Below are 22966 nucleotides of genomic sequence, written 5' to 3' on the forward strand. Positions count from 1 at the left end.
TTATAGACTTTCATTTGTTTGGGGTTTTTTTCCCCCTTTTTCTCTTAAGACAGACCTGAAATGCAGACAGGTCATGCTCTGTGGTGTTGCCTCCCTCATGGGCTGCTGAGCACTGAAAACACCATCTGGCTGGCAGATCACAAGCCACAGATTTTGGGGGACATCATCCCAATCCATCATTTAAACACAAGCCCCATCACAAAAGCTTGCACTGATCTGTTTGAGCCAGCACATTATCAGAGTTGTTCCAGGTCTTTCCAGCCTGGCTTGTCTCAGTGTCCCCTTCTGAGGTAACATCTGGAAATGCCCTTCTGGGCAGTTTCTCTGTGTGTGTGTGCCCTTGTCTCAGGAGGGGAATTGCCCCATCCATTAGCACTGGCTGAGGTGACTGGACTATTAGATCCCTTGTAATCAGACATTTCTGCTAATGACAGAAATTTGCATGCTCACTGTAGCTGTATGGCATGAGAAATATGCCATTATGGGAACTGTGAGCATGGCAGAGTATTTCCCTGCTTGCCTTTGTGGGCAAGTGACACACACAGCAATCATTATTATGGTTATTGTGGCACACATAAGAGCCACTATGCACTGCAAAGCTGGGGCAGGACAATGTTCTCATCATTCAGCTAAGAAACAAGCAGGTGTTTGAACAAACATCAAATAAACCTATTGATAATAAAAAATGCTTGTAGGAAGGCAGAGCAAACAACACAAATAGACATTTTGGTTCATTGTGAAAGGGAGATGAGGCTCTATTTTGCAAGGCAGATTTCTGGACTAGAACCTTCTGTTTGTTGTGACAATAGCAGTGCATGAAGGGCATTCTGCTGCAGGGGTAAGGCAAGGTGGCTCTCCAGGTCATATAAAGTGTTGTCCACAGGTCAGACTTGATGGTCTTGGAGGTCTTTTCCAACCTAATGAATTTTGTGATCTCTGGTGTTGTGTCCCCAGAGGCCTGTACCAAATCCAACCAGACTTGGGCAAACTGATTCCATCAGCTCTGCATAATTGAAATTGAAATTGAATAATGCCCCTATGGCTTGAGGACTCAGTTAACCAACCCAGCCTTGTGCCATTGCACAAACACTGCTTTCACATCCTCTGTGTGACCTCACATCACTTGCTTGTAAGTGACTGCTGCTGGAATGGGCTCATGCACAGTCACTGAAACAAGCCTAAGTTTCCAAGTCAGTAAGCAGAGTATTTTGGAATCATGTTTTTGCACCCTACCTTCGCCCCTGTGTTCAAAGCTGTGGGATTGGAGAAAGTCCATTAGCTGGTTCTTTGGGGATGCAGTGGGTTCAAGGATGTGTTTGGCCCTTGTATGTCCTCATGTGGAGAGAATGGACTCTTGGAATATGTACACGTGGCAGGAATACCACAGTATATAAGTATATATATATAAAAGTGTATATATATATACACACTTATATAAGTATATTAATAAGTTCAATAAGTATATTAAGTACATATATATATGTATGTGTGTATATATATAAATAAAGTAGAAGTATATAAGTATATTTGAAAGAATGCCATAACTATGTGCCCAAAAACCTAGGTGTGGAGTTCTTTTTGAAACGAAGTCTAAATAAATAACTGAGGTTAATCTGATTCTCAATAAATCTCTGAGTACCCCAAGCTACTATAAAGTCAGTGGAAGCCAAGCATGCTCCAACAACGTGCCTTATGAAAATGAGGTTAAGCTCTGGTTAAAATCCTGGCATGAAGAACCTGTGTTTGAAAATATCAGTCCATAGGTAATCTATGATCACAGTGTGACTTTCATATTGAATCAGTCAGATGGAAAATGCCCCATGGCCATGAGCATTTGAATGTCAAATTTAAGTAAGAAATAGCTGTAAAATATGTAAATAATGTTTTACAATTTTGTTCTGGTTTGTCCAAAACCCTGGTGTGAGTTCCATCCCAATCACACAGTGTTTTACCTTGAGAAGAAAAGTGCTTTCTCCTCTAATGCCTATCTCTCCTCTTTTTAGTTGAAATTTCAAAGGAGGAACTGGACCAAGAAGATCCTTATCTGCATGATGGCTGCAGAGGTGAGTCCTGCTAGCCAGCTCTTTTGTGATTGCTTTCAATAAAGTGAAGCCAAATTAGATTTAGCCAAAGCCCTTTGCCTAGGATAGTTATGGGTAAAAAAAACCCCAAACACGAGGAAGAGCCTTTCCAAGGAGTAATAGGCTGTTATGTGATGCCTAAATAGTGCCCAGATACAAGGGAGGCATTGTCTCTCACAGTGCAGTCCATCTTATCCAACTGAAGCTGAGACAATACATTTAACTTCTACTTAACTTCTAAAGTGAGGTAATGCCTCCGAAGTGTCACCCTTGAACCTGTGGAGTGCTTTGGATTTTTCAGAATGTGGTGATCCTATATTAAATATGTGCATCTTTTGTTCTTCTCTTGGTGTTTGAATATCAGGGTGTTTAAATATGAAATTAAATTTGTTTATATTTGAGATGCATAACCTGAACAAAAGGAAGACAAACGTGGCTATTGTTCTGATTAGTGATGCTGCTCTGCCTCCTTGGAAATGTGCATTTGGAATATTGCTCTGCTAAGTATTCTGATTTATTGCTTGTCGCATATGATTTACATGTCTATAAACCAAAACCAGCAGTGATTCATTGTTTTCTGCCAGCATTTCAGAACTCAGAAATGTATTTAGGATAAAATCAATTTAATAGGCTTATATTCCAGTTGAAAAATTATTTACTGTGCTCTATGTTCTACAGCTGTCACACTCTGGAGAGAGTGGGAATATCTACCAGGTCATTAGTGAACCAGAGTCAACAATGCCTCTCCTCCTTGTCTCCAGCTGCTAATTAGAGGAGATGACACAGAAATACGTGTTACATATTTTCCTAGCATTATTTCTTCATGTAATCAGTTGTTGTATTTCTCAGTTAATCAGCTGCCTGCAGGAGATGGATTGGTATTGCTAATTGCCAATTGGTGGTTCTGTCTACAGTATAATTTCTGATAAACTTGGCATGTCAAAACTTCTAATTTCCTGAACTTTAACAGGGGAAACTTAAATTTCCTAGGAAATGGAACTTCCAGCAATTTGTTTTGGAGCACCTTCATGTAACATGGGGAAATTAATTCTGTTCTTCTAACACTCCCACTACAGGTTTTACTGTGTCAGGATGGAGCTCACAGTATTAGCAGAGATTCAGAGAGCAGAGGCTGTTGATCTCAACTGCAAAACTATGGTTCCACCTAATTTTCAGTGATGCATTAATGGCCCTGTCCTCATTAGAAATTGTTGTACTTAAAAAATTATTTATAATAACATTTTATAGCTGCAATTTCTCACATGGATTGTGCCTATCTCACACCTTTTGTTTAATGCCTATCCAGCCATTCTGAAAAACAGGACATGGGTTCTGTTTGTACTTAGAATATCTGCAGCCTTAAAACAAATGGTTGTTGTTGGAACTATATAACCTTTTCTCTAATTTTAGAATATGAAACATTTTTAATATTCATTTATATTTTAACAAGGTCAGAAAAGGTTTCCTTAATGATGAGCCAAATTTTGTGTAAATTCTCTGTAGTATTCTCTTTCTGCTTGTCACAATAATCCTTCTTTTATTAATTTTTAGATCTTTCAGTGCTTAGCCCTTTCTTTTGTATATGTGTATTAATTTCTTTTCTAAATAAATCAATTATCCTGTAAATTCACGGTTTGTTTCAGTTCCTATGAAGAGCCTCTTAATTACATGAGGCCTTTTAACATATTCATTAGGTGGTGGTCCCTGCTCCCAGCAGTGCAGAGACACAGGATCCAGCTATGTCTGCTCCTGCTTTGTTGGCTATCAGCTTCAACCAGATGGTATCACCTGTGAAGGTAAAAGAAATAAAACCATTCCTTTCATTATAAACATTCTTGTTTTAAAAGTGCAAGAATAGATACAAAAATACCCAGATGGAAGAGAGCAGAATATGCTTATGTCAGCTGGGGAAAGAGATGAAGTCATAAAAAGTTGATTTGAATGGAGTGTTGAAATGAGAATTGTGGAAAAATTAAGTTAAGAGAGGGTCAGGGGAAAAGGTGGAGAATTTAGAATGGAGAAGAGGCAGAGTTTGAATTTGTTGTTCTGAATAAAACCAAAACAGAATACTTATTCTCTCTTGTAAAAGTGGATTGTTATTGATAAGGCAGACAAAATAAATAGGGTAGGATTCTTTAGCTTGTTAAGGACACAACTGACAGAAAGAACTAATGTTCTGGACTCCGAGTGGCATGGCAACTGTCAAGGAAGGATTGTTAGCTTCTCCCAGAAGAAGAACTGGTTTTTCCTGCACCCCTGTGTGTGGTCAGGCACTGCCCAGGCTCCCCAGGGAATGGTCACAGCCCCAAGGCTGCCAGAGCTCCGGGAGGGCTTGGCCAAGGCTCTCAGGGATGCACAAGGGGGGGATTGTTGGGGTGTCTGTGCAGGGCCAGGAGCTGGACTCAGTGATCCTTGTGGGTGCCTTCCAAGTCAGCATATTCTGATCTGTGGCATCAAATGAAATGGGCTGGGATAGAGGTTGCATTTGGCTTCTATTGGAATAAGATCCATCACACTGCAACAGAGTTGTGCTTGTGCAATGTGACATTTGGTTCTGAGCTAGTGAGCCCAGGCTCCTTGTTGCTTAGGGATGTGAGCCCTTCCAGGACACAGCTCACCTTGCCCATCCTGCATAGCTGTTCAAGGATGTCCAATGTTCCAGATGAAGAGTGCCTTTTTCTGTCAGTGACTGGAAATGTAATCTTAAGTACCTCAGATACGAACTTCAGAATATAAATAAATATTGATGATTGGTCAGATTAACACTAACGTAGTAGGACATATAAAAAGGAAGAGCTTTTACATTTAATACACGTGGATGTCAGATTTTCTTATGCATTCAAAGTTAAAATGAAAAATAAATTCACAAAGGAAATGTCTATCAGTAGCTGTGCAGTAGAAAGTCACAGCTTGGCTCAGAGAGTTCCTCAACCATATGTTGGTGGGATGCAGAGCAAGGCGAGGATTTCTGAAAATTTGCCCCATTCATTCAGTTGCTATAATCCAACCATGAAATCACTGAGATTGGAAAAGACCCTAAAGATCATTGAGTCCAACATAAACCAAACACTGCCAACTCCACCAGCAGACCATGTATACACATCCTGGCTGTAACAACTTTAGACATATCCAGAGACATCATCGACTGCTAGACTCAGTCAGATGATGTTGAGTCTCTGCTCTCACTCAGTTAAACTTCCTCTTCTTAAGTACAGTGTATCAGCAAGTCCTGGTTCCAACAGGGTCCAAATGTCTTGTGACAGCTGTGTAGCAGGATGTGAATGTGAGGCCAAATCCCCACCTTTGAATTCAGATGCTCAGAGGAATGCCTGGTTGGAGGTGTGCCCACAGCAAGCCTTCGACCTGATCTCTTCCCAGGGACATCATGCTTCTTATTTACTCTCTCATATTTACTTTTAAATGGTTTTGCCTGTTGTAGATATTAATGAATGTATCACTGGGACACACAACTGTGGGATTGGACAGACCTGTGTCAATACATTGGGATCCTTCCGCTGCCAGCGGGACACGAGCTGCGGCACTGGCTACGAACTCACAGATGACAGTCGTTGCAAAGGTATGTCCTGTGCACAGAAACTGGGATCTTCCAGGCTTAAGTTAAACAATAAGCACGTCATCATGTCATGCTCTTTGGGTTTTGGTAAATACTCAGGTAACTGAGACACACACACTTCAAGGACAGCAGTTTTCCCACCTGTCACCTTGCAAAAAACCAGATCATGCAGCTGGGGGCTGCTGCAAAGATTTCCAGCAGAGATAACTGCATTTCACACTGGCAGTTTGTGTTGCATGTTAGGAGCTGCTCTGGGGACTAAAACAGGTGATTAGCAATGCCCAGAACTCACACTATACACAATACCCTGGAGATAATTTCTGGCTAGCTCCAGTCTGGTCTGTGGGATTGATTGTTCATTTGTGAATGGAGTGCCTTAGTCCTGCTCATGGAGCATATCTGATGGTTTGGATGCACCTGAATTAATCAAGTTTGCACATTCTTGAGTGTGAAACAAAGTGTGGCAAGTGGAGCAACCAGGTGATTCAGTTTGAAAATGTGAGGGAAGATGCATCTTTAGAAAAAGAAAGCAAGCTTTTATCCTTAGGAGGTTACAAAGGGATTAATTTCTAATCACAGCATTCCTAGGTATTTAAAAATGTAAAGGGGTTAAAACCACTGTCCTTGACTAGCTGTGTTTGAACACAAAGGTAACAGTCCTTCTTACTAAAAAAGTTACTTGTTTCAAGTTCCATCTAGCTTAAATAATGCTCTTATGTGCATCTGTAAATTCACCTGGTGTGCTGCCTTTACAGGGATATAAATTAGCAGCAAACTCCAGCTGATGTGGAATTGGTTTTCACCATGTCTGTTCCCTCTAAGCTTAGACTGGTTTATAAAAAAACTAATTTAATTCCACTGAGTAAATTAACTCAACCAAGATTTTAGGTAAGGTTTTACTGTAGGAACTGATCAGTGATGAATAATAAATAGATTGAATAAAAAAAACTGATGAACAAACTCCAATGCCAAACCTGCAGAACATCACAGAATGTTTTGGAAAGTATCATGGTGTAACTGTGATCCCTTTGAAGTAACACTTCCATTGGTTTGAATAACATCAGATTTAGGCCAACAAATAGCTTACTGGCAAGTATTAACATATTTCTCTGCTGGAAAAAAAAGGAGCACAGATAGTAAATTATACCTGCAATAATATTAGAAAGTTCTTATCTGGGTAAGATATGTTAATATTGTTAATTATTAATGCTATGTTAATAGTGATAAAATAGTCATGTATGGTTTTTAAATGCCAAGTAACATGACTAAGCTGTGCTACATGTGGAATCCTGCAAAACCCAGTTCAGTATTAATTCACATGGTCTCCACACTAATTTTTTAAGACCCACAAATCTCTAGGGCTACTGTTGTATCAGCTGCATGAATGAGAAAGCTGAGTTATCCTTTTGCTGGAGATTTTCTGTATTTTGATAGCTTTAGGAGATTTCATCCCATTGCCAGTTGGCAAATATTAAATTTTGGTTGCTTTATGTGGACAGGACTACATTCCTGAGTGAAGCCTCATTTGCTGTTATCTCCTTTATATGCTTTACGTGAACAATAATTTATTCAGAAATAGTTACTGTCTATTCTGAACTGGAGTAGAATGTTAAAGTAATCAGAAGTCATATTTATGTGCATTTTAAAGCATGATAATGCAGGGATATTGCAAGCCTTAATATGGATGGGAATCAAAGCCAATTAATTCACTTATGAAAGAAATGAACAATATCTGTATTGGATCTAAAGCTGAAATTAAAATTGCACTTGGGTAATGAAATCTTCCTGACTTCAAATCCCAGCACACTGCTGAATCAAGGCTGAATGTGATGCTTTAGATACTCTATAATAGTTTTGAATCATTTAGTTGTGAGAACCAAACTTGTAAAGCATAATATGCACAGACACCCGCCCTATATATAATATTAATAATGAAATTGTAAAAAAATCTTAACCTATCTGGTTTTATTGAGATATTTTTTGAGGTAATAAGTCAGATTGATCCTGGATCACAGAATTCCAGGAAGGTCCACTGAGGATTAATCTATGTGATGATTTTAATTATGTCTTATGTTTGAAATGCAATGAAGGAACCCGTCTAATTCCTGCTAACAATTTTTTTTTGTGACGTACCAGATATTGACGAGTGTGAGACTGGTACTCATAACTGCCCCCCCGATTTTATCTGTCAGAATACTCCAGGATCTTTCCGCTGCCGCCCCAAGCTGCAGTGCATGAGTGGGTTTATACAAGATGCACTGGGCAACTGTATTGGTAAGGCATGCTCTTGTCTTGGGGAATGCTCAAACGTTGCTGGGAGAAAAGTTGTACTTTCCCTGGGTAGGTTCTGAACTGCTCAGGCTGTTCTTCATCTGTGCATGCATTGCTTTTTCCTTGATCCCATAGGTAAGAGTGACAGCTGAAAGCCATTTAAATGAAACATCTGAATACTAGATCCTATTATTAATGAGATTGCATTACCTAAGGTGGTTAGCTGCTTAAGTCTTTGGGTGTTTTATATGAAAAAAAATGTGTAAAAAAATTGTCATATATTTTATCTAACTCTATCCAAAAGGTTTTAGCCAAAGGTTTGTGGAGAAAGCCGTAATTATGGCATCCTCTGGAACACCCTTTGATATTAGTCTGCTTGGTTTTACAGGCTTGTAGGTCTTTCCAGATTTGTTATAGCCCATCAAGAATCTTACTGTGTATGAGAAAGATGGGACACTTATAACATACTGTGGAGAGGAGTTTTACTTTAAAGACTGATGACAATCTTGCCAGGCCAATGCCTTGTTTCCAAGACTCCCCAAAACCAGAATTATAGCCTTCAAATAAATGCATTAAAATTACTGGTTTCCAGCAGACTTTATATGGGTTTGTCTAATGTGACCTACAAATCTATCAGTTATTCCCTTGAGTATTATTTTCAAGTCTCAACTCAACTTTTAATTCCACCATTGGCATAGCAAGCCTTGGACTAGTGGAACTGGCCAAGCAGCAGCTGCTGCCAAGTTGCACTCATTATCAGCCCCTTGTTCTCCTGTAGAACTGAAATCTGACACTGGAAACAGACTGAAAACAAAACTGCAGCCTTTAAAACAAGGGGGGCCAGTGCCTGTGCACAGCAAGCCCTTTGAAAGCACATGCCTGCCACGGGTACTGCCAGGTCCATGGCAGATTTTGATTAACTTGCTGTCATGGACATCAGGAAAGCCACATTAAATGCATTTGCTCAAAACATTTAGGCAGTTTCACAGCCTAACTTTAGGCACTGGGAATAAATGCTGCTCTGTGTGGAGCTGAGGGGATTTTGTTGTTGGATTTGGGACTCTGATCATCATGTAGAAGCTAAGAGCTCCATCAGAACACACAGACTGAAGCAGAACTGGGTAACTGAACTGTTGATCAGTGCTTTGTATATTTAGGAGAGACTTTTAAAGGCTTTGAAACAAATACAAGTTCTACACCAAATTTCCACTGCTTTTCAGTGGTATGTATGGCTTTTATACCTCCCCAGTCTTCACTCTGGAAGCTTTGTATCAGTGGAGCTAAAATGTCATGAATATTTGTCTTCTCCGACAGGCAGAACTTTTCTCTGAGAAGTTCTCATTATGTAACTCATTATGTAAAGTTCTCATTATGTACATAACGAGAGAGAGCATCTTACCTTAAACCTCTTGAGACCAGAAAGAGTTACACTGACTTGTGCTCTTGTAGATATCAACGAGTGCCTGAGCACCAACATGCCGTGCCCAGCTGGACAGATCTGTATTAACACTGATGGCTCCTTCACCTGCCAGAGAATCTCACCCAGCTGTGGCCGAGGTTACCACCTCAATGAAGATGGAACAAGATGTGTAGGTGAGTGGCAGTTGGGAAGAAAAAGCAGTTCTAAGAAAATAACTCACATAAATAATTTATGTTTAGCAATTTCTTGTGCTTTGTCCAGGTTTTTGTCATTCCCACAGTCAATTCTTGATCCTGTTCTTTCCCTCATGGCAGTCCCAGCAAGTGAAGAATGACAAGCATCCACCCTCTGTCCTTCATAAAACTCACAAAACCCTACATTTTGAGGAGTAATGATTATCAGCCCCCATAAATAGCATTGGCTGTGACTGCATCAATGGAACAATGCTGTGTGGTCCCAGATCTCCTTAGTACAGAGAGACAACAGAAGGTCAACTTAATGCCCCACAGAGGCCATTCAAGTAACACTGAAAGATATAGATGCCTTTGGCTGGCTTTTAACTGAGATGGTTTTAGCAAAGACAGGCATTTTTGTATGTGTTTTCAATTTCTGTGAGTGGTTTATCAAAGCACTACTGATGACTCTGGATCTCAGACATCTTAGACCAGATGAAAATCTGATCCACAAATAGGAGTATGCATAATAAAACAATTTTGCACTGAATTCCTCCAAAAAGGAATTGCCTGATTACTTCATTGTTCATCCCAAATCCATCAACATTAAGGACACCTTAGAGCTAACCTGGTTTGGTACGAATAGTTTGGATTTGTGACTCTGATCTCGTAAAAGCTGAGAGCATGATAACATCTTGTTTTCTGTTCCAAAACACTTTATAACCACCAGAGGACCAAAAAAAAAACCTTAGCATGTTCTTCTCTCAGCCTGCATAGGTAGAAGTGTACTTAGAATCACTTTTTGTTGTAGATGTGGACGAGTGCTCATCCTCCAACCAGCCCTGTGGAGAAGGGCACACCTGTATCAATGCCCCAGGCAATTATCGCTGCGAGTGCAAAGCTGGCTATAGCTTTGATGTCATCAGTAGGACCTGTATTGGTAAGTTGCACCATCAACCTAAATACCTGCAGCCATAGCACTTACAAAGTGATCCTCTCTAAAGAATGTTACTGCTCTGTGCATAGCCTCTGTCATCAGAATGTAAAATTGACTGCTATATTATTTGGCTGGCTTTAAAACCATATTAAAGAACTGCTGGTACTTCAAAGGAAGCTGTATTAGTATTGTCAACATGTTATCTGCTATCCTGTTAAAAGGTAAGGTTGTGAGAGTGAGTGTAATTGTTTTCTGTGATATTTTTATAAGCACCTACAGCAAAAGATTCCTTTGGAAGATCAAAGCAACTTTCTCCTGTATAGATCTAATCCAATTATACCCTGGCGTGCTTCTAAATGAGCATTTTGAGGGCATCTTCTCTCTTTAGTATGAAATTTAAATCTGGAAAACAACAATCAAACTTTGATAATCACATTTCTTGTCCAGACTGGTGTTGCAGTGGGGCAGCCCATGCACAGAGCTCTCTGTGTGTTTGTCATTGCAGATATCAATGAATGCAGGCGCTACCCAGGCCGCCTCTGTGCTCACAAGTGTGAGAATACTCCTGGCTCCTACTACTGCACTTGTACCATGGGCTTCAAACTTTCAGCTGATGGCAGATCCTGTGAAGGTATGGCTCTCAGTTATGGAGTGTGAGAAACAGCTCTGTTGCCCTGATTTTTTTAAGTTTTTCTAAGCCTTCTGATGTTTACATTCTTGTAACGAACTTTCTCACGCACTTTATGTAGATAACTTATCGTTTTGCATTCTTTTATGGAGGAGGAGAAATTTGATGGACTGTTGGTTTGTCCAGTGTCATTGGACAGGTGACACCGTCACCCTCCAATCCACTGTCACTTTTGGAAATCTGTAAATGTTGGAGTCAGAAATTAAAAAATCTCTTTTCACCTTAGAAGAGCTGCATTTCCACGTTGTGTTATTTCGTGTCCTATAGTGACACAGCTCATTGCTCTTTTAGCTGTTTTTTTATTTTTTTTATTTTACTTTTACTTTTTAACTTTTTTTTATTTGCTGTTTTTTTGTTTTGTTTTTTTTTTTTTTTTATTTTACCTTGCAAGACTGCACTGAAATGGCATGAGAAATCATCACAGTGCAGTCTCTTTGGTTACATGAATGCTGCTGTGCTTAGTCGAGGCCACCATAGCCCACAGCCTGAATATATCACCCTTAGACTGCATCATTTGGCAGGACAGGATGACACAGCCTCAAGCTGCACCAGGGAAGGTTCAGGTTGGATGAATCAGGAAGAATTTCTTCTCTGAAAGGGTGGTGAGACATTGAAAGGGACTTCAGGGACTCTCATAGAGTCCCCCTCCTGAAGGTATCTGAGGAATGCCTGGATGTGGCACTCAGTCCTCTGGTCTGGGTGGCAAGGTGGGGCTTAGTCACAGGCTGAACTCAATGGTTTTGGAGGTATTTTCCAGCCTGAATGGTTCTGTGATTCTGTGATGCAGAGGTCTATGGGTCTGCTTTTGCTGCACTTTGAAGGGTGATTCAACTCAGTCAGGTTCAAAACCTTCAAAACCAGCCTTGCTGATATCCAGAAACAAAAATGTAAGTGTTGGCCTAAAGATTCCCTCTCAGTCTCACACCTTGAAGTACAGGAGGAAATTACAGCACAGTAAAAATTAACGTATACTGCCTGTTAAGAGTAACACACTGAGAGTCCCCTATTTCCAGGTTACTCAGTGACGTGTGCCATCCTTTTTTTAATTACAACTACCTTCCAAAATTTTGTCTTATTCCAGTATTAGGAGTGACGAACATTGCAAGAAATTTGGGGTTCAGGTGTATAACTCTGCCTTTCAGATTTGAACGAGTGTGAGAGCAACCCCTGCAGTCAAGAGTGCGCCAACGTGTACGGCTCCTACCAGTGCTATTGCCGCCGGGGGTTCCAGCTCAGCGACATCGATGGCATCTCCTGTGAAGGTGAGCTCTGTGGTGCTGCAGGGAGAGGGTGGGGGCCCATTTCTCATTGCTGCTGTAACAAACATGAGCAATTCCATGTAATTTTTTCATTTTAGCATTTGAGTCTCTTCAGTACTTTCTTTGTTTTCTTTATTTTCTATTTAATGAAGGTCTTCCACCCATGCCCTTTTCTAGAAGCATCTCTTTGTATGTGTAGTGTCATTTTTGCTGTTCACACTACTATTGTAGCTTGGCACACTTTTGTAATTTGACAGAAATTTGTCTTTCTCCTGAGGAGCTACCAGAATTTCTAGTCTTCAACAAGTGGAGATATGAGCATATTTATGTGTTACATATGTAAGACATGATATTACTAGTAATATTTTATATATCCTCTTTTTGTGGCTGGTTCTGAACTAGTATATTCTCAAATACAAGGAAGATGAGGGTGTGACCTCATGGACAAGATCCTGAGCTTGGACTTAGGTCTCCAAGACTTATTAAACAGTGAGGCCTTGGGCAAAACATCTAATGGTGATTTCCTTTCGTAAAAACAATGATAAAACTATTCCTGTCTCTCCCTTTTATAAAGCACTACAATACATGTCACTGTAAAGTGCTTGCTCTCATCCATTACTTTGTCTGTTGGGCTCTCATATAGCTTTTAATTTTCTTCAGAGTTCCATTTATTCCTGAAAGTCTTTGCTATTTAGATGTTGCTGGCTAGAGCCACACAGATCTGATGATCTTCCTCATTGCCCAGAAATTGGAATCATCAAATTGTATTTGAAGCTCATAGCAGGAGCACTGTACATGTGCACTGGGCTGAATGTCACGAACACATAGAAAATTAGTGGTGTTTTTTTTTTTTTCTTTCAGATATTGATGAATGTGCTTTGCCCACTGGAGGACATATCTGTTCCTTTAGATGCGTTAATATTCCTGGGAGCTTTCAATGCACTTGTCCCTCCACTGGCTACAGGCTGGCACCCAATGCACGCAACTGCCAAGGTGGGTTCAACAACTGCAGGGAGGCCTCATGCATTGCAGAATTCCGACAAGTTATAGCAGTTTTTGTGTTTAAAAAATGCCTTTCCTACGACATGATAGGTAATGCAGTACACATCAGCTTGACATCTGAAGAAATGAGTCTCTTATGATAAATACACAGGAAATTTCAGTTACAAAGTAATTCAGCAGAGACTACTTTTGAAAACATTATTAAATAATTATAAAAAATTCTTACAATGAAGATTCCAATGCTGTGAGTTGGTTTAGCCATTAAAAGGAAATATCCTGCTGTAAACACGTCAGCAAATATTTAGGTCTTGTCCACTTAGTGGCACTGCTGCTCTTCCTTTTCTTCTTCTTGCTGGTTGGTTGGGTTAGTGTTCTTCTTTTTTGTTCTTCTGTCCTCCCCTTGCAACCCTGCAGTAATGTTTAATTGCACCTCATGTTCTGCAGTACCTGATAGGATACTGGCTGCATCTTGAGTGCTGTGTTCAGTTCTGGGCCCCCAGTTCAGGAAAGATATTGAGATGCTTGAGTGCATCCAGAGGGGCAATGAGGCTGGAGAGGGGCTTGGAACACACACCCTGTGAGGAATGGCTGAGGGAGCTGGGGGTGTTTAGCCTGGAGAAAAGGAGACTCAGGAGTGACCTTATCACTCTCCACAACTCCCTGAAAGGTGGCTGTAGGCAGCTGGGGGTTGGTCTCTTTCTCCAGCACTGACAGAACCACAGGACAGAGTCTCAGTCTGCATCAAGGGAAATACAGCTTGGATATTAGGAAAAAGTTTTTTATACAAAGAGTGATAAAGTTCTAGAATGGTCTGCCCAGGGAGGTGGTGGAGTCACCATCCCTGGGTGTGTTTAAAAACAGACTGGATGTGGCACTTGGGGCCAGGGTTTAGTTGAGGTGTCAGGGAATGGGTTGGACTCCACGATCTTGAAGGTCTCTTCCAGCCTTGTGATTCTGTGATTGTCTGGCACCTGCAAGGAGAGGAAAAGCCTGTGTTTAACCCACACCCCTGTTTCCATCTGGCAGATATCGATGAGTGTGTTGCAGAAAGCCACAACTGCTCTTTCAACGAGACCTGCTTTAACATCCAGGGCGGCTTCCGCTGCCTGTCCTTGGAATGTCCCGAGAATTACCGCAAGTCAGGAGACACGTAAGTACCTTCCTTCCCGAGCTGGCATCATCTCCTCAGGGTCATGCCACTGCTGGCTGAACACAGAGCAGTTTCTAGCAAATATGTGTTGTGTTGGCAGGCCTACCCTATGTTTTGCACACACAAGTCTGGTTTCCTTCCTCATGCTCCTCTTTCTAAGAAAAAAAATACTCCCTTAAAAAATGCCATGTGTCAGTGGTTTGCACCATAATGATCTCCAGAGCCATAGGCAGATACTCTGTCTGGTTCCCTTGCAGGCAGCCTGATAGGAGGACTACACTGGGCTTTGAAATCCTTGGCTTTTATTTCAGGATCACACATACTCTTTCCTTACCTTCACACTTCAGCTAAGTGCTTCTTTTGAGCTCCATCTCTGAATTCTCACCTGTACTGTTGCAAAGCATTGCAAGAATGTCTTATTTTTGGTACCATTTAATTGAATCATAGAATATTAAGGGGTTAGAATGGACCTTAAAAATCATCTAGTCCCAACCCTCTCTGCCATGTACAGGGACATGTCCCACTAGACCAGTTTGCTCAAGGCCATATCCAAACTGGCCAGGGCTGGGGCATCCACCTCACTGGCCAACCTGTTCCAGTGTCTTACCTCCCTCACAATAAAAAATTTCTTCCTAATATCTTACATAAATCTCCCCTCTTTCAATTTGCATCCAATTTTCTGTATTAAAAACCTGGAAATCCTAGCAAGGGTGGTACTTTAGCTGCAGCTCATAATTGTGTCTCTGACCTAGCTCAGGGACAGTCTGTGCATTCTGGTGTGGAAAATAAGAGACAGCTCTGGGAGGAGGGGCAGCTGGCAGCTCTTTTATACCCATCAAATAGTGTCAGCAGAGAGGAGAATTTGTTGCAAATTCTCAGTTGCATAGCTAGAGTTTATGGCTGGTCAAAGTGATGCTTTGCCTTCTGCCCTGTGGCTTTCTGGCCACCCTGTACTCCAGGCTGTTGTACTCCAGCAATTCCTCCAAAGCCTGCTTCATGGTTCCCTTGTGTGCCCTGTACTCAGGTAAGTGTGGGCTCCACCAGCCAGGGAGGAAAGCTGACAAATCACATTTGTTATCAGCCCACTGTTGCTTTTCCCAGTCGGTGCTGGTATGGGCACCATCTGTCAGACAGACCTGAGTACTCTGTGCCTCCTCTGAGGAATGAAGCCAGCACTGATCTCCATCTCAGGGATTTTCTGGGGATCAGTTAGTTTGCATTTAAGCCTTAGTCTTTGAAATGTCATACAAGTGGCACAGCAGATGTATTTGATCAGAATGCTGGAGAGGAAGTTCGTGGTGTAAACCCAGCTATTTATAAAATATGCTTGTGTTCTGGGAAGGGTAATAGGAATTAAATTTTAAATTAAATTTGTCACATCAATGACCAAGCAGCGCCTCATGATGCAGATGTTCTCTTTATTTGTAAGACTGTGGGTTCATTGGTATCCTAATTTTAAAAAAAAGTGAAAAAAGTGCATTGTGCAATGGGCTACTAGGCAGAATTAGCAGATTTCTGCTCTTACAGACATTCCTGCATTGCACAGTTCAGTTTATAAAATACACATCATACACACATCCCATTTCATTTTCTCTCTTATCTGTGTTTGACTTCATTGGCTATTTGAGCTACATGGCACCTTTTGGGAAAGCAGTAGAGTGAATGTTTTTCTGTGTCTAGGTTGTTGGGCTTTCTCTGCCTAACTCAGACCTACTCATAGAGTGAGATTCTTCTGATGTGCTCAGGCTATAATTAGGCTGAGTCAGACACAAATCCTGCAGCTGCTCAGTGAAATTCTAATTATTTTTAATTCCTTAAGTCATTATCTTGGATTTATTAGGTTTTTCCCTCTCAACAGCTACAGATAGTTACTAAATGTGTTGCTGGAAAGATGTTTGCATAAAGCAAAGAGAATGTGAGTTCATTGTTGTCACTGGTGAAGAGCAGTGGGTTCCAGAGGTGTTCTCATTCTCAGAGGATATGAATGTCACACCAATTTGCAGGAATCAGGGTTTATGGGTGGGATTTCCTGGTGCTCACTGGGGAGCAGTTCATAAGACAGCTCTTTAGCACCCTTCTTACATCCCAACTACTTTACATCTCCTTGACTGAATCAGTTTTGCACATGTACCCCATCAAGGCTGATAGCCTTGATATCTTTGTTATGTTCTGCATGATAACAACATTAAATTGCTTTTTCACCCAGGCTCTAAAATCAAAGTAGTTGGCTTCTTATCACCATTAGTACAGATATCATTTTTTCTCTCCTTTTTATTCAAAGCACATTCCAGTTTCACCAACTTGGCACATCATAAGAAAGACAACTTATTTTTCCATTCCCATCAAGCTGGCACCTCAGGAAATTTTTCTACCTTGTTCCCCATTATTTTCTTTGGAATTGCTCTAATTTAATAGGCCTCAGTCCTGTAAATCCAAGTTTCGTTATTCTTATTTTACCTTAAAATCCTTATGCACAGGCAACAGCACTCAGTGATCCAGAAGCTTCTTTACCCAGTGCCTGTAAAGCAGAGGTTTTTCCTGGTGGCTGTTGCAGTGGCAATTGCCATTAGGTGAAGTAGGAAAGGAGGGAACACTCTGTTATCTTCCCCAAATACAGCAAAATCCCTGGCTTGATCTAAATGGTAACAATTTTATTGAAGGCCTTATGTCTTTTACTTAAATTCTGCTTTTTGTTTTTCATTGATCAGTCTATAGGCTTGGGATTTTTCCCAGGATAGATAAGATCTGCTGCTCCTCATAATAGAACTTTACTTGCTGCACTGCCTTGCCAGAGAGTTTTTGTTTTCAAATTGCATAACAATTAACTTCTCTTTATATGGCATTGAAGTCTAACATTTGTAATATTTAAGCCAAGAAAAATAGTAGAAAAGATAAAGAAGCGTTTATGGCAACGTGTCAGATGTGTGCTGCATTGAGCCAAACGGGGAACTATTTCTATTTTCTAGACATGTCTGTGCATATTATTAAGGTTGCCTGGTGCTTATAAGTATTAGGACATGTTTTTAACTCCTTAAAAATTTGCCAAAATGTAACCAATGGCTGAAGTTTTTCATGCCAGGTGTCTGACTCAGGCTCAAGTTTTGGCACATTTCAGCCGGAGCAGCTCACCCATTTCCAAGAACAAGTGTAGAGAGGAACACACTGGTATGTGTGTCTTAAAGACATTTTGGTGATTAATTTTTTTAAATTTATTTTATCAGTTTGCTGTCCTGTTATGGAGCAGAAGTCTCAAATTTGCTATGAAATTGCTTTTGCACCAAAATCTTCTGAAACTTTTAAAATTACAAACTTTGTAAAGCTTGTAAAATTGCATTCAGCCTTTTTTAAGAAATTAAGACCTTGATGGGTAAACCTAATCCACTCCTCTGTGCCAAAATAGGCTCAGACATACCTGGAATCTTTCTGAGAGTTCTTTTGCCTCAAGTCCTTGAAGGATAAGGATTTCATAGCAATCTGTCTTTGTGTTTGGCTATCTGCCTCACTGCAATTTAATTCTTCCTGTCAATAGAGAGGTCTTTTTCTTCCATCAGCAAAGAGTACACTTCTGATTTAGTGGTCCTGAGCTTCTTAGTGCTCTTCAAAGCAGTCTGAGACATGCAGATCCAGCTCCACAGGCTATCTGAGCCTGCTCCCACATAAAGCCACAGGAGAGGAGCCCAGTCTGTCCTGGGCCAGGTGTGCCTCCCTGGACAGCCCCAACTCCATGGATAAGTGAGATGTTTCTGGCATGGGTGAGAGAGGAGCCAGCTTGGTAAGAAAAAAATGAGAAGAAAATGAAAATTTGGAGATAAGGAGTTGAATGTAGGGAGGGAAGGATCTGAAGGTGTGTCAAGGTGAGGAGAATGAGTCTAGGAGATGCTTCAGGGGTAGCAGGGAAAATTACAAAGGGGGCAACCACGGGGGTCAGGTCCTTATGGCCAAGGGTGACTGATTCCAGGGAATTAATGACAGGACAAGAGGACATCAGGAAGAATTTCTTCCCTGAAATGGTGGTCAGGAATTGGAAGGGGCTGCCCAGGGAGGTGGTGGAGTCCCCATTCCTGAAGGTTTCCAAGGAATGCCTGGATGTGGCACTTAGTGCTCTGGTCTGGGTGACAAGGCTCTGGGTCACAGGCTGGATCTGGTCTTGGAGGTATTTTCTATCCTTAATGATTCCATTATTCTATTCCAGATTTGGATGGGGACCATCAAAGGAAGAAATAATTTGGGAAGCCACACAAAGATCCCGAGGGAAAGGATCTGTGCTTTGGGTCTAGGGCTGTGAGGTGGAAACTCAGAGAAATAAGTGTCAGCCAGGAGAGAATGGAGCAGGAGGAGGATTGGCACTGGCTGAGTAGACAGTCCTGATGCCAAATATTTGAGTGAGAAACAAGGGCCATAGGCTAGGAAAGGGGATAGGAAGAAGAAATTAGGTTGGGAAAGACAGATGAAGGGTACAAGGATAGGATGTAAAGGCTCAGTGCTGAGGGCAAAGAGAATATAGTTCTGTCTGCTCTACACCTTGAAATGTCCTAGAGACTTTATCTCCAGACAGGAGAAGCATACAGAACACTTGTCCATCCTCATTACCACTCTGCTGTATCCTGTTTCCCTTCCTGAAGTGGGGCTCCAGATTCTCCTCTGGTTAAGAATTGTCTGTGAAGACCAGCCATCAGCTGGTTTCATTCCCTTAAAGTTCTGCTCTGTTTAAGGCAAAAACCACCTTCCCTGCACACCTGGTCATTGGCATCAATGTCCATGATGTGGCAGTGCCTCACTTGGACCTCATGATGTGGTGCAACCTGCTGAAAAGAGAGGTTCACACCAACAATAGCATGAGCAAGAGGAATATTTATATTTTTTCCCACTTTGCAGTGGAATATATTCTAGGAGGCCTGGAGGACTGTTACAGCTCTGGAAATCTACAGCATAGAATGTATAGTGAGGCTATAGTTCACTAATAAAACCTGGTTAGTTGTTCAGCATGTTGAGTTGGTCTCCCTGTAGGAAGCAAGCCATGAAGCCATAAATCTTGCTAACAGAAAGTTCGTTTTCCTTCAGCACGTGAGGAATTGTTGCATACCACTCAGCTCCTTTGAGCACAATGCAGTGAAAATCTGACTCAGAAATTAATCTGAGGGAAGGCAGAAAATATTTTTCTCCTTGTTTTTACAAAATGTTGTATTTATTATCTACAAATGGAATCCCTCTAGTTTTGGCAGTTTTCATTTATCAGTGTTCGGTACATGAAATTCAAACTGGGAGTAATTCTTTGAAACCAATTATTTCAGCCACATGAGTAAGCATAATAGAACAGAGTAGAAAGTGAGCTAAAATAACTGGGTTCAAATTCGGGAATAAGCATTTAGCAGCAGTATGCGCTTACTTTTGTAACCCATTAACCTGATCTCAGAGTTTTGCAAAGACTGCAAATATATAATATTTAATATAATATATAATAATATAATATATAATAATATAATTATAATAATATATTATATAATAATAATGCAAATATAAAACTGCCCCTGGGCTCTGGGCTGGTTTTCTCTGGTAGCACTTTGTGCCTCTTCAGGAACTCCCCTCTCCTGCTGGGCTCCTTGGCTCTGTCCTGTGTCTCACAGGGCAGGGGCAGGACCCGGGAGCTCTGCAGACAGCTCTCACCTGTCCCAAGGAGCCACAGGGCTTGGGCTGCTCCCTCCCTCCTCCCACCATGTGATTTCCTGCTGCCCACTGAAGTCTAGAGAGGGTTGAAATGCTCTTTGCTCCTCGCCTCTGTGGTGTGTGACCCCAGAATGAACTCTGGCTCTTGAAAGCAATAATATTTGCCATCTCTCCTCTGTGGTTATTTGAGGGAACAATTACTGCACATTAACTGAACCTACAGTGCAGTGTGCAGTGCATACCACCAAAGTATGAGATAAATGATGATGAATTTTGAATAATTTTAGCTCCTAGCTGCAGGCACATCTATCTTCACAAATAACTTTCTGAATCCACAGGACATCCTTTTTCTTGGAAAGCTGCAAGCTTTGGTTTTTGTTCTCTTAAAAAAATCTAGCCATAATTTAAAAATGTGCTTTACTTTTATAAAATAATAAGGGAGAGCATCTTTATGAGAGTGTAAGTGCTCATAAGCATGTACAAGATTCTAAGAAGTTGTACTTGAAGAAAACATTTCCAACTAAGGAATGAACTGTCTCAACTTGCTCCATGATTTCAGCAAAACCAAGTAGCCTCATGATTTTAACAACACCAAGTCATTCTCCTTAGTGGAGTTATTAATGACGTTTCAGAAAAGAATGCAGAGCTCTCCATACCTGAAAATACTTCAAGAGTATCCACACTTAATTAGCTGGCCATCCTGTGAGGACTTGTGCGTGATCTTTAAACACATGAATAAAACTAAGAATGCATTCAAATCTTCAAAGAATTGCTTCAAAGAACCACTTTTGTTTGCAAGTGGTATTAAAAGAAAACATGCAACACATTAATTGAAGAACTGAGGGTACTTTTAATTAGTCTTCTTGAAAGTGCTGATTTTGCATATAGCAAGGAGTTCCTGGAATTCAGATCACCATGCATTGGCAACAAAGTGGGGCTTGCTCATGAACCACAGCTCTGTTGGTAGCAGATGCTGCTGATAGGAGCTCAAACGCATGTCAGAATAAAGTAATAAAATGGACACTCAGATTTCCTTGAGGTGGTAAAAGAAACAAACCATGCTTTCATGCTGGAGCATTTCTTGGTAAAGAAAGAAATTGTTTAGGTTCCAAAATTTCAACTGGTGAAGCAAATACTGGTTGGAGTGGAGAGACTCTTGCATGTAATTTAATTGATTCATAGTTTTGCATGAGGTGAGTTTGGAGCTAAATGCTCAACCTGATCATGATGAAATTTTGCAAAGTCATCATCCAGCTGAGATCGTTGTTGTCTACCTTTACTTCCACGCACCTGCCTGAAAGGATGTTTGGATACCTGTGTGGTGATTTGGGCATATCTTTAACCTGAAATGCATACAATCTTACCCAGTGAGCAATCCTTTACACACTTCTCAAACCCACCAGGTACCATGATGTCAGATCTTCATTAATGTGTTCATAAACTATAACACCTTAAACAGTAGTGACTTGGATGCCCATAGCTGTATGCCATATTTTTCTGGACAAAGTTCACTTCTCTCTGGAACAGAATGCATGAAGACTGTGACTGCTCATGTAAAGGTTTGTTGCTGCCTGCCAGCCTGTGTGGGTGATCTCTTGCTGGTGCTCTGGATTTTTCACTGTGACACGGTGCTGAGGCAATGAAAGAACCGAGGGCAAACTCCTCTCTCACCAGAAAGTCATGGGAAATCACTGCCATGACTTAGGGCTATGCAGGAGGAGACTGAACGTGTAGGACACATTGCTGGAGACATCAGGCCATTGGATCTTGTTTTCACGGCTTGCCTAGATGGGTGTTAGACTGTCTCTGGTTGGTTCTGATAGCACAGAACAGTTCTTGCGCCATATCAGCAGGAAAAGGTTCCTCTTCAGAGACCAAGTCCTTGGACATTCATGGTTTTCAGAATACTTCACTCAGTCTTAAAATACAGCCATACATCCCAAGTAAGACACAGACAACACCCTTACCATTTAGAATCTCTTCCTTTACTGAACATATGTCCAACCGGCAAAGGAATAAACCTTGGAGGGGAAAACAGTGGCAGTGTTCTCCCAGGGGGGCTTGGCTGATGTAAATGAAAATAAACTCTCACCCCTGCTGAGGTGCCAGACTTGATCCATCTGTGCCTGCAGAGCAAGGGCAACACTTCTGACAATGGCAACTCTTCTCCCAAAGCCCCAGCTGCAGGCAAGTTCATCCTTATTGAATTCCTGTCCCTTTGCAATATGAGTGAGGTGCCAGGCTGAAGAGTGGATGCAGGATGCAAGCCAGGCTATCTTTTCCCACCCCCAGTGCCCCTGCTCTCCCTCCCACTCGCTAAATGTGCGCTAATCTTCCTCTTGTCTTGTGTTCTCACTTTTCTTGCAGTCGCTGTGAGCGCTTGCCTTGTAATGAAAATAAGGAGTGCCAGAGCCTGCCTCTGAGAATAACCTACTATCACCTCTCTTTCCCCACCAACATCCAAGTACCCACCGACATTTTCCGCATGGGCCCTTCCAATGCTGTCCCTGGGGATAAAATTCAGCTGTCCATCATCAGCGGGAACCAGGAGGGGTTTTTCACCACAAAAAAAGTGAACAACCACAGTGGCCTTGTGGTCATGCAGCGTCAAATCACAGAGCCCAGAGACCTTCTCCTGACAATCCAAATGCGACTTTCCCGCCACGGAACTGTCAACACATTTATTGCCAAACTTTTTATCTTTGTCTCTGCACAGCTTTGATCCCAAACTTACAGCCATCGCTGGC

General features: G+C 41.3%; 1 protein-coding gene across 1 annotated transcript in view; it reads left to right on the top strand.

The window, feature by feature from the left end:
- FBLN1 (fibulin 1) overlaps nt 1-22966 on the top strand; it is a 66454-nt gene that overhangs the window by 24935 nt on the left and 18553 nt on the right. The window contains exons 5-14 of the mRNA XM_066549911.1: nt 2004-2063; nt 3776-3877; nt 5521-5658; nt 7792-7929; nt 9376-9519; nt 10331-10459; nt 10962-11087; nt 12287-12406; nt 13265-13396; nt 14432-14555. Of these exons, the coding sequence (XP_066406008.1) occupies nt 2004-2063; nt 3776-3877; nt 5521-5658; nt 7792-7929; nt 9376-9519; nt 10331-10459; nt 10962-11087; nt 12287-12406; nt 13265-13396; nt 14432-14555 (1213 nt within the window). The remainder of the gene's footprint in view (nt 1-2003; nt 2064-3775; nt 3878-5520; nt 5659-7791; nt 7930-9375; nt 9520-10330; nt 10460-10961; nt 11088-12286; nt 12407-13264; nt 13397-14431; nt 14556-22966) is intronic.

The sequence above is a fragment of the Molothrus aeneus genome, chromosome 5 (genome assembly GCF_037042795.1).
Source record: "Molothrus aeneus isolate 106 chromosome 5, BPBGC_Maene_1.0, whole genome shotgun sequence".
Lineage (NCBI taxonomy): Eukaryota > Metazoa > Chordata > Aves > Passeriformes > Icteridae > Molothrus > Molothrus aeneus.